The sequence below is a fragment of the Dryobates pubescens genome, chromosome 5 (assembly GCF_014839835.1).
Source record: "Dryobates pubescens isolate bDryPub1 chromosome 5, bDryPub1.pri, whole genome shotgun sequence".
Lineage (NCBI taxonomy): Eukaryota > Metazoa > Chordata > Aves > Piciformes > Picidae > Dryobates > Dryobates pubescens.
The window spans coordinates 8,852,846-8,865,555 of NC_071616.1; the positions used below are offsets into that span (position 1 = coordinate 8,852,846).

The window sequence follows — 12,710 nt, forward strand, 5'->3', positions numbered from 1 at the left end:
GTGATTTAAGATGAATGTATTCCACTGAGTTTCAATGGATACCAAGGATCTATCTTTTAAAAATTCCTTAGAAAATCACAGTTACAAGTTACATTGTTCTAGTATGACTCGCTAAAAGCCTTGAAGCCTGTTCTTCAGGACTGTTTTATTGTGCATGTTCACAAAGCGATGCTTCTAGTAATAATCTTGCTAACTCTCCTGCCTTCTTTCTCAACTCCTTGAAACTCCTGTCATACCTATTTTAAGAAACATCTTGTTGATTCTCTGGAAAGTTTGCTGGAATACAAAAGGCCTACAAGATAAATCATAATTAGTTGGGTTTCTACCAGTTCTCTGAGACTTAATCTGCTGTCTTAATTCTTGCTGTCCAACACTACGAACTGCTGCTTCTTAGGCCAGTCCTTAGGTCAAATATCACAGTGACAAGCTGCTTTGAAAATGCTTTGATTATAGCATTATGTTTTTACATGCTTCTCATAAATCTCCATCATGACTTCAGCTTCCCTTTAAACTATTAGCAGTTTAAGCCCTAAATCATCTCCTGGTATTATCCTTTCTAGTGAATCCCTAAGCAGCTAATAAGCAGTAAGATCTAGAATAAGATGATTGTTCAGATGAACCCAACAAACAGCTCTCCCACTACAGCTGATATTCTTGGCATTCACTGAATACATTATTAGTAGAACCTCCAAGATTATAAAATACTTTGTTTTAATTTTTTTTTTAAATCCTGAATAACATGTTTGGAGTAGAGCACATGGAAAGAGGTGAACAGAGTTGATTCTGATAGTTGAACATGTTATACTCATATAGGCTGCTGGTGTTCTCCTTTGCTCCTGCTAGCAATTCCTGTATTGAAATGTGAACCATATATATTGTTGACCTGTGCATGTTTTGTGCTGGAGTTCAATGTTGCTGTGAACTTAATGCAGCAGGGAGATTCTGAGACTTGTCCTCTGGGGGCACTGAAACAAGAACTATTTAGTACCTACAGAAAATTCTCTTTGAAACAGGTTACTAAATAGCAGCTCTAATAGTAGAGGTGTGCAGCATGATTGCATTGATCAAAGAAGGACAAAGGTAATGCCTTGCTATCAGTGGAGGTCAAAATACACTGCTAGCATTTTAGATCTCTAGATGTGCCAGAGTGTGAACATAACTGTAACAGGGGAGATTACATTACCAAACTAGCACAAACAAATACTGGTTTGGGTTTGTTTGTTTGCTTGTTTTTGGAGTGGAGCAAAGAGAATGGTGGTACAGGAAGATAACTTTGAGGAATGACAGCCTGCCAGCAGTAAACTTAAGATTTTGTGTTTGACACAGCCCAGTTGAGAAGAAAGAACAGGAGGCAAAGAAGAAAAGCAAAGAAAGACAATGAGAGGGACAAGTTTCAGTGACGGGGGGAAAAAAAAGGTGTATACTTCCCCAATGTCCTGTTTCCACTGAAAACATGGATTGTTTCCTTCTGTCTCATAATGGTGACAGATTGTGCAAAATGTATTTGGAGAGCTGGGTGGAAGAGAGCTCCCAGCCTGCCAAGGACCAAACAAGTAACAATTTTTAAATGACAGCAACTCAGCCATTAAACATTTGATGAGAGAGTCTTTGAAGTCATAGATTTGTTCAAATCCCCTTTTAAAGCAGGAGAAGTATTTTACATTAATTTTACTTACTGAGAAATGTAAACAGAGTGAGAATTTGCTTATCCAAAGAGTTGCAGGCTGTTATAGGCCAGAACGTAGAACAGAGCTCTCTTTTATGAAACAATCAATGCTTGTGATTAAATTGTCAAGAGATTACATTTGTCCCCATAATGCAGTTGTGTAACATCTTTGTTGCAGATCACAGTATCACAGTATAACTAAGGTTGGAAGAGACCCCAAGGATCATCAAGTCCAACCTGTCTGCACAGACCTCATGACTGGACTGTGGCACCAAGTGCCACATCCAATCTCCTCTTGAACACCTCCAGGGACGGTGACTCCAACACCTCCCTGGGCAGCCCATTCCAATGACGAACGACTCGCTCAGTGAAGAACTTTCTCCTCACTTCGAGTCTAAACCTCCCCTGGCGCAGCTTGAGACTGTGTCCCCTTGTTCTGGTGCTGGTTGCCTGGGAGAAGAGACCAATCCCTCCCTGGCTACAACCACCCTTCAGGTAGTTGTAGAGGGCAATGAGGTCACCCCTGATCCTTCTCTTCTCCAGGCTAAACAATCCCAGCTCCCTTTCCTTCCAGATTGGGAGGGAAGTTCATTATGGCAGAGTGTCTGGTGGCCTAATAAAATCTCTCCCTCTTCCCCATTTATGACATTCAACCTCTTCTTCTGTATTGCTGCTTATTACTCAGCTTGTTCCTCAGACAACATTCACATCAGGTTATAGCAAAATCTTTGAATACAGAAGGAACTGGAGTGGGTTTTCGTTTGACTCGGATACCTAATCAAAGATCGAGTCAACTTCCTCGTGTTGAGATTGAGGATGCAATCTACCACATGCAAGGATGCTGAGCCTGTCCAGCAAGGAAAATTAAAGATAAAAAATGTCAAAGCTGCTAAAAGAAAGGCAAAGTCACCCAGCAAAGTTTATGAAAGGCACACTCTCCCTTGCTGTTTGTGAGCTGCATAGCATTAAGAGCTAGTCACCAGTATACGTTTCAGACTGGGAGAACCAGTTCTGATTATGCTTTTGTCAGCTTGGAGAATGAAAAAGATGTGGTGCGAGCACTGGTCTAGATGCTAGAACGCAAGAATTCCAGTCCTGGTAATGACAAAAGATCACTGTGTGGGCAAATCACTTAACCTCTCTGTGGTTCTCTGTTTTCAGAAGTGAAATTAGAATAGTATTCCCCACTCAGGAATGTGGAGGAAGATTAATTAATGTTTGAAAAGCCAATCTTGCAGTGGGAAGCCTTACATAAGAGCTAAGTGTTTATTAATGATAGCCCTTTTATAGAAACTACTTCCTAGCACGATGATATGGTAGATTAATAAAATGGATTCTATCTGGAAAATAAGAGAATAAGGTGAATCCAGGAAGATCAAATCTGTTGGAGAAACCATGAAGTTCTGACTACACTTTTATTCTAACAGTCTCACTGAAGCAAATGGTCCTTTTCCCTGACTAATATCATGACACCCTTTCCCCCCCTGCAAAACTCTCATTTGTGTGGGGAACAGGAAATCTCTGCATTTTCATCTCATGGCATCACTTTGGACGTTTTCCATGACAGCATGAGAATTTGAAAGGCAAAAAAGTCTAGACACCTGAAAAAAAAAATTAAACTGCTGGAAGCTGCAAATCCTTGGTCCTACAAAGAATCTCCTGGGATTGTGTAAACAGAACACCTTTGCCTCAGCTCTGATTATAAAGTCCTCCAAATTACTTTTTAGTTAGGCATGTCTCAGCTTGCTTCCACCGTTGAAAGCTATTTGAAAGAGTTTTGGCAGCAGGAACGACTCAGCTGCAGAATTACTACTACTGCCTCAGTTTATATTCATATTTGCCCTTCTTTCCTGGTGAGGTTCAAACTACTTTTCTGCTGGAGAAGGGCAAGTCTGCAGACTCCTCTGTTCTCCTACGCCATCCTAAATTCTATAGCTAAAATCCCTGCAGGATCCTGCAGGGAATGGAAGCAAGGAACCTTGGAACTTCTTGCAGGGAATGCAAGTTTCCTTCCATGTGCTGAGGGGGAGAAAGTTGCATGAGACCTATATTCAAGGGCATGGTGCTTCAGTAAGGTAATAACAGTAAAGCTAGAATTGTGAGCATGTTTTCAGGCAGAGCTAAATGAAATAAAGTTTGGCAGAATTTCTAGAAATGCTTTTGTTTTGAACTTTGAAAGTCCCTCTAACAGGTAAATGGGACTGGGTTTTACAGCTTGCCTGATTTTGCAGCTTCTTCATAGAAGAATCATCCTTTTTTAACTTCCATCTTCAAATGTGCACAAGGAAAGGGGGACAGTTTAGGATACTTCATATGATAAATAATCTGCTAGAACTATAAATATCTCTTGTAACAGTTGTGTAATTAGAGGGGGTTATCTTTCAGAAATCATTTAAACAATGAGCATTTTGTATCTCTCTTCAATTTGGCGATTGCTTCTGTATCAGCCTTTTCCCACTATTCAAAAAGTGGAGACTGTGGCTATCTCATTGTTTGATTCTGTCCACTGCTTGTCCTTTGCTGTGTTGGACCACAAAGGAGGAGGAGGAGTAGTTTCCCTCTCCAGAATGCATTAGAAGAATACATGTCTGGTACTAGAAAGAGACCAAACTGACATTTTGTGGAGAGCATGCATCTAACAGCAGTCTGGCAATATGTCAGGCAATAGAGTTAGGTTTATATATGAAATGAGGGCAGATGCTTCAAAGAATGGAGGTGCACACATATCTGGGCATTTTATTTCTCCCCAGTTTTCCCCTCCTTCTTCCTGCTGGAACACTTGTTTCTGAATCAAAGACATTTAAAGACTTTAAGAATGTGTGGCTAAGGACACATTACATTTGGAAAAACCTTTTGTCCTGTTGTCATGACTGTGTGATCGTTACCTTGCACACTGGAGAAAGCAAGGGTAAAAGTAATATTCCAGATCACTCATTCATACCATGAGGTTGTTTTACATGTTTCTAATAAGGCAAAGTATTTTCCTTGAGGGAGTTTGCAAATCAGCTAGAAGAAATGGAGAATGAATTATGTTATCATGCTAGGCTTCAAGTTTCAGTTTTCTATATCACTTCCAGAATGTGGACCATCAGTTGGCTTTTTGTGAGTAGTAGCAGAAAAATATAATAATGAGAGTTTTACTTACATGTAAATTAATAATTAGGAGTAATTTTTGTTGTTGTTGCTTTTTGTTGTTTTATGGAGCCTTGTGGCATTCCCCGATTCAGGTGTAATTGTCTACATGCATTGCAGGATACATTTTCAGCACTGGGTTTGAATTAAGTTTTTAGGAGTGGATGCTGACTTCCCCCTTGGGAGATTTTTTCAAGGGGTCTGAAAACAAGACAGAGAACTTGAGGCTGTTGGGTTCTCTTCTCTCTTCTAGCACCTCTTCTTTCACCTCTCTAAATAAGCTATGCAGGGCAGGCTATTGGGCATGACATTTATTCTTTTGTGAAATCCTTGAGGTTAATGAAGCTAATAAAGTGACTGAAAATGTGTCTGGGATTGAAAATTTGTGGGAAGGGCAATAAGCTTCTTTGCCTTTGTTTGCTAATCTTTTTAAATGGCAGTAATTGTATTTGATAGATAAATCAGCTGTATGAAAGAAAATGATCATTCAGACTGCTTTAAAGATGAAGAGAGAGAACTTTTAAAGAGAATAACATGAATTAAATACTTTATAGAAGCTGAATTTGTTTGTAATGAACCTTATGATGAAGCTTGCCCTCGTGGTGAGCTCCCTGTGAAAATGTAGACCTTTCATCACCCTGAATTGTTTGATGCTGTTCTTAATATCTGTTGACTTAGTCCTAAAATAAAAGTTCAGGAGGATTTTCTGTATTGTATTATTTATTGGGATGCCGAATATGAAGTTTACCTGGGCAAATAAGTATCACTAGCACACGTTCTTCTAGCAAGAAACTGGGGCTGATTTCCATCTCCTTGTCTTGACCAGGAATCTGTGAATAAAGCTATTTATTCACATAATATATTTATTACAGAAAGCCTTTATTATTTATTAAAAACCCCTACTGTTTCCCTTTTCTAGAGATCAGTAGTAAAGAAAATTACGTCCTTTCTTCTCAGTCCTGTTCCCATCAGTGTGCATTGTGCAACACCAGTCTTGTTAGTAATCTTAGCAGAGAGGATCAAGGCTGTATGAGCTGCAGAAACAGAATGTGCATTTGCCTAGGCCTAGGAGGGACTGCTGGCAGCACAGTGGGGAGAAAGCTGGTTTGGTGACCTGCAGTTGCAGGATTTGCCATCTGTCACCTTTCACCTATATTGGTTGGAAGAGTTTTGGGCAGGCATGTGGAATGTGTGATGCTGCTCTCGGGGGAGGAAGGAGCATTTTTTGAGAAGATTGTCACACATCACACTGATATTTCCATTCTCTCTTCCCCTCCCTCATATCTCCTTTCTTCCCAGTCTGTGGCAAGCGTTACAAGAACAGGCCTGGGCTGAGCTATCACTATGCTCATACCCACCTCGCCAGTGAAGAGGGTGATGAAGCCCGCGAGCAGGAGACTCGCTCTTCCCCTGTCCACAGAAACGAAAACCACAAACGTGAGTAGTATTTTCCCTTTGCCTTTGAGAGCCTTTCCAGGGATGTTGCTCCACCCTGTCTTTGCCTTGTGGAGGCTCGCATGATTGCCTGGCTTGGTTGTGAGTGATTGGGACCTGGATGCTTGGAGCTAATCAGCCGCAGCTCACACGGGCGCTGGCTCAGCTAGTCAGAAATTCATTTCAAACCCAGCATTATCTCTGCAGCAAGTCACTTTTCCATTACTGCTCCTGTGGGGAGGAGGCAGCAAGGAGTGGGGGGAAAAAGAAAAGATGCCCAACCTGCCCGTCATCAAGCAGCCTCCCAGTGGCTGTTAGGAGGGATATTAAGGAAGAACACGTTCTGTAGTTTGATGGGGCTGCCTTTATTTTGCCTTTGAATAAGAGACACTTATCCATGTCTCAGTTTTTTAGGTATGAAATTCCTAGCACCTGCTTTGCCCTCAACTTTACCAAAAGTTGCTTCTTAGTTACAGTTTGGGAAAACATATGAAAAAGCACCAGTACTGATCTGCAAGGAGGAGAGCTGGAACATGGGAGAAGAATTAATATGCCTAGATTCCCCACACTGGTATAGGGCTGAAAAAAAATCAGCAAAGGTAATTTTGACTCCTCCAGCTGTTGATAAGTCAATGTACTAAGAGTGACTGCTTGGGCAGACTGGAGAATGTCAGTGTCCAGCCAGTAGCTTTTGTTTACCTACCATTTACATCATCTCTGTTGTCTTTTTTTCCCCTTGCACCTGCCATAGTCAGTTGCAGTTGCATTCCTGAGAAGCCTATTGCAAACCTGTATTGAATTAATATTGATAATGGTCTTGCAGAGATGTCCAGACAAAGAAAGGTAATGTCCTCTGCCTTTCAGCTTGTCATAGAGGCCAAGGACAATCTCAGTCCTTATGTTTCCAGTGCTTGGGAAATGCCAGAAGTTAACAAGAGAAGCTGGAAAAGCTGTGGTAAGGTTAGGAGCAGCCAGCCTTGACCCATGAAAGTAAAGGTGCATTCTACACTATGGGAAAGGGTAGAGCTCTGGGTGTTGCCCCAGAGCTCCTGTGTGATGCATACAGTGGAAGGAAGCTGTTGATGCACAGATCCCAAAATAGGCAGACATTTTATAGCCAGTGGAGTAAACCACTATGAGGTCTAGTTTCCTGAGCAGAAAGAATCTGCTTAACAACCAGCCAGGAGCCAGTGAGGTGCAGGCAACAGCCACGTGAATGTGAAGATCACTCCTGGGGAAGGTCCCAGAGGCCAAAAGGTAACTCTCCCAAAAGGCTTAGCTGTCACAGTGGCTGTTTGTTCCTTTTTGCCTGTTTGTTTACAGCCTTGAGCTCAGATCTTGCATCTTTGCTCTTTCACTTGGCAATATTTAATTTATGCTGCCATTTATCTTCCATGTGAATGCTAATTGTCCACATTGCTAATGTGCAGTCATTAAATGGTCCCTTTGTACAGGGGGATGGTGGGGAGCCAGAGCATCAGATCCTTCCTCTCCCCTAAGAACTGCTAGGCATGTGTTATGAATTAGATTTGACAGGTCTGCAGTGTTGCAGGGCTCAGGCTTCAGGAATCCTCTCTGCATGGGTTTGGGGGTGGGGGGTGAAGGAGGGAGGGAAGGCCGGGGCGGGGATGTTAATCCAAACAGCTAATCCGCAGCCTACTGAACAGGAGGACCGGAGATATGGCATAGAGCAGGGTCTGCTTATTTGCTTAGCAGTGTGTCAGAGAGATATGAGCAGCCTGATTTAGAAAAGGCAAGGCAAATTCAAACCAGCCATTTGGAATTTGCTGTGCTGTGGGAGGTGAGCACTGGGTCAGTGAAGTTCAGGCGGCTGGCTGCAGGTGAACTTCCTGCCTTTGCAACGGCATCTTCTCTGCAGCCTCTGCTCCTTGCAGCTGATGCAGGAGGGACCTTTTGGATCAGGACTTCCATAAACTTCAGCTGCTGATGCCCTGACAGATGCCAGTTCAAGAGCTGATGGCCTCTTGTCTTTTGGCATATATAGTCCCCTTTATCTTTGCTCTTCCACTTATGCATAGACCAATCTGAGTAGTTCAGTAAATCATTGAGGGATTGGAAAAGAAATGTAGGCAGGAGCAACCTACCTAAAACTAAGAACCATCAAATAGAAGTGTATGAAAGAACAAGAACTGGCCCAAGCCCCAAGTCTCAGCTCCCTGGCACATCTTACTGTCCTTGACTGTGGTAGAAGATCTGTTTATTTATGACTTTCTCTCCTTCTGTCCTTCTTCCTCACCTATGGTTTACCCTTTGCAATACAGAAGGTAGTTCAGCAGTCTTCCTTGGCCATTGCCTATCCTAAAATATCTTCGGCTGTGCTGTCTTTGAGCTTTACATGCTTTGTTTGTATGTCTTGTGCAGCCCTTTGACACAGATGAATAGCCCTGGCTCAGTGCTAGTCTTGCCTCTGCCTATACACACATTTATTTTTGACCTGCTCTCTGATTTTTTAATTATTTTTTTTATTTATTTTTAACCTGAGTATGGAGCTGTGAAAGGAAAGTTATAGAAAACCCTTAAAAATGTCAGCTTCCCCCTCCTCCACCTCCTCTGATAAAATGAAATGATCCAACACCATTCTCAGCCTCTTTTTATGCTGGCTTTTCCTCCAACTGTTGGCACCGAGAGCGTGAGATTTGTGAGCCCAGGGTGCATCCAAGCCTGCCACAGAACACCTGCTGTTTTATTCCATCTCACTCCATGGGTACAGGCCAGCTCTGGGGGCAGCTGGTGTTCACAAATTTTGAGACACTTCTGATACAGGAATTGCATTAGACTTCTATTGAAATGTGTGGGTGAATGGGTGTACTAATATAAACACTATTCCTTAATTCCTGGGAGAATAGGATAGTGTGCCTAATGGAGCAAAACTTCCTCCCTTTTGAAGAAAAATTTGCAGTGGTGTTTTTGAAACACTGGTTAGGGGCAGCTGTGCAGTAAACAGCAAATGAACAGATCTTAGCCCACAAGTACTTTGGCCAGTGAAGATCCTAAAATAAAGCACATTGTGCAGTCTGTCACTGGCCTAGCTGCCATGTGCAGGTTGGTCCATTCCACAATATACTCATTAATGAAGCTGCAGTCCTGTGCCCTCCTGTCACCCTGCTAGTTTGCACATCTGACCTGTAAAGCCATCTGTGCATGGTTATTTCATGGCATCAGCCTGTTGTGCCCCATTCCATCGCAGATTTTATGGTGTGGATAAATCTCTACTGGAGAGACCAGCCAAAGTTGTTTGTGTACTCTAAGCATAATTGGATACCCGGTCTCCAGAGATAAAAAATTAATGTGCTAACCTCAGTTTGCCTCCAAGCTGTCCTCCAGCTCCCCCACACAGTCATCTTTGAAACATTTTTATTTCCATCCAGGCAGGGGGCTGGCCATGAATAAATGACGAGAGTCAGCCCCTCAGTTGGAGGCGAGCTGTTTGTTCCTCTCCACAAGCAGCATCAATTTGAAAAGCTACATCAGGCCTACTTTTTCCCTGCCTCAGTGCTGATCCTCACTGGGGCCATGATGGGAGCTACTTCCGAATGCAAGGATGCATCAATGCTCACCTTGCAACAAGATACCCTGCAGCAGGTGCCGTTTCAGTGAAAATATGTACATTACCTTGAGCTGACTTCTCATTAGTTTAATCTGTTTGGTTTGGTTTTTCCTTTTTTCAGAGCTTGTTTTCATAAGGAAAAGGAGTCAGAATACTAAAAGAAAGAGTAGCCATTGCACAGTTTGAAACTGCATAAGGATTTCTCTTCAAACCTTCTTTGTAGCTGTGGATTGCTCAGACTTTTGTGTCCGTGTTTTGAGATGCTGAGGAAACAAATCGATCAGTTGTTTAGAGTTTTGAAACAGTGACAAATTTCAAATTTGTCTCCTACATGCAGGGGCCTATAGGAGACTTCTTCTTGTTTCATTTGGAGCCCTAAGAAATTTTTTTGATGTCGTGGCGAGGAGCTGAACTATGCAGCTCTCACTGAACAGAAGCATCCAGTGCTTCTCAGTAGTTTTTGGCAAAATGCTTCCAGTTTGACTTGATTTGTTTTTGAAAACTATGTGTTGCTTCAATAGTCTCAGCTCTTGAGGCAGTATGGTATCATATATGTATTCATAGTTTTTTTCCTTTCATACTATCTATTTGCTATTTTTCTCCTCTGTGTAGAATTTGAACCAAGTAAAACCCAACAGTTTAGACTAAATTCGGACTTAGGTGCTCTGCCTCCTCACGCTCCTCCAGTGAGTAATTCCCAGTTCCAATGCCTACAACACATTACAAAGACCCATTTCATGACACTACCCATTCACACCTGGATATGGAGGGATGCTGCATGATGGGGCTGTGTATTGAGCACTATAACCCCTCCTTGAGTTCACTGAGCTGATGAGAATGCTGCATTTCAGTGGACAGAGGCCATGTCTCAGTAGAGGTACCCCTCAAAATCAGGAAGTCTGAATGTTAACATGCAGACTCTTTTGTCTGCCTTTCTATTCTGTATCTCCTCCTGCTTGTTGTTATGAGGCACTAGACAGTTACAGTGATCTGTTGTGAGCAGTAAGATTTTTTTCCCACGTTAGGTGTTCCTGCAGAAGACTCTCTAAGATCAGTGCACAGACATTTTTATGAAATGCTGCCTTATGGTACAGGAGTGCTGACTCCCCTACAAGACTGGAAGAGTTGATGCTGTATTTTCCTGGCAGTATCACCAACTGCCTACCTCCCAGCTCATTCTAGCTGTTTAACTTCAGGACCTTATCAGTTCCTATAAAAGACATATCAAATGCTTGCCCTTTCCCCACATTTGCAGGCTTCATTTAGCTCCTAAAGATACACCTCCTTCTCATTGCATTTCTTGCTGCTTGTAGTGCTACTTGGCCATACCTCTCCATGAGCAGGGTCTGTAAGGAAACGCAAATCTGCCAGAGTTGGTAGAAACTGTGCAAAGACAACAGCTTCTTCTGCCCCTGCACCACCAATTAACTCAAAGAGGCGACAAAATCCAGTTACTACTTGAAGGGAGGTTGTAGACAGGCGGATGTTGGTCTCTTCTCCCAGGCAGCCAGTCTCAGGCTGCGCCAGGGGAGGTTTAGGTTGGATGTTAGGAAGAAGTTCTATACAGAGAGAGTGATTGCCCATTGGAATGGGCTTCCTGGGGAGGTGGTGGAGTCACCGTCATTGAAGGTGAGGAGACTGAATGGGGTGTTTGGTGCTGTGGGTTAGTTGTTTAGGTGTGTTGGATTGGTTGATGGGTTGGACGTGATGATCTTGAAGGTCTCTTCCAACCTGGTTTATTCTATGTATTCTATGTATTCTACTAAGGAGGCCTGCAATACTTTGGCTGGGTGGTTAGCAGCACCTCTCTCAGCAGTATAGCCAGGTTCTCTGGCTGCCAGCAAAGGGCATGCCCATTCTATGTAGGGGAGTGCAGCTTGGGGAGCCTGAGCTAGCAGAGGCCCATTGGGCTGTGCAGGCTGATTAGCTCTACTCTGGGAACAGACCAGCAGCCGTTTCCCACTGCTACACCCAAGTTCAGAGCTTGCTTGGCTGAATACTCTGCCACATTGACTCAGATGTGTTGCTACAAACCTAAGCTGCATGTGCAGCCTGCAAGCGGGTGCCTGTATCAAGTGCCTCAACACTTCCCAGCTCAGGGTTAGCCAACATGCTTATCGCTGGTGTTAACGACAGAGTAAACAAGCCCAGAGAGACTGGCCATTTCCTCTCATTCAGTTGGATTTAATTTTTTTTTCCTGGTAAACTGCAATGAAAAAAGCCCACACTTAGTTCAGTGGCAAGGAGGCTGCAGAAATGACTGTGCATCTCTTCCTGGCTGTATACACGTGAGAGAGCAGAAGCCTTGCATGCATTTCAGCTGTACTTGGCTGTTCCTTACTGCACCAGGGCTGTGAGTATTTCTCTTTTACTGTTCCTTTCCAGGGTAGGATCTAGTCCTAAGCACAGAAGCCCCTCCACTGATTCCCACCATTGCCCTTACACCCCAGCAATGACTGGGACAGAAGCAGGTGCATGCCCAGCCAGCCATCTCACTCCTCTTGCTTCAGCAATAGCCCCTGTCCAAGTGCTGCTTCTCTTTTCCCTTCTCCTTAAATCCATTTTTAAAATTCAGTTATGTTGTAATTTCTTGCACAAACACTCCCTATGCAGTGTTCCAATTCCTCACACTTGAAAGATGAAACAATAACAGGTGGCAAGGCCAGAGGCAGGCCCTGCTGGGCGCTCCAGTTGCCATGGAGACAGGCAAGGCCTACCAGGGACAAGTGCTGGTGGCAGGGGGCCAAGCGATGGCACATGGGGGCACTTAGGCTATAGGTTGGGATAATATCTCATCAAGTCCTTCAAGGGGCTTGACGACCCTGGGCTCAGGCTCTTGGCTGGCGTTTTGTTGCGCAGGCAGCCAAACATTGGACTCAGTGAGAAAAAGGGAGGAGTCAGAAAGGAAAA

The 12,710-nt window shown here is 43.3% G+C and overlaps 1 protein-coding gene across 4 annotated transcripts in view; it reads left to right on the forward strand.

The window, feature by feature from the left end:
* Positions 1-12,710, forward strand: part of DPF3 (double PHD fingers 3) — a 173,312-nt gene that overhangs the window by 122,004 nt on the left and 38,598 nt on the right. For all 4 annotated transcript variants that reach the window (XM_054161554.1, XM_054161553.1, XM_009900602.2 and 1 more), the window contains one exon: positions 6,098-6,235. In XM_054161554.1, the coding sequence (XP_054017529.1) occupies positions 6,098-6,235 (138 nt within the window). The remainder of the gene's footprint in view (positions 1-6,097; positions 6,236-12,710) is intronic.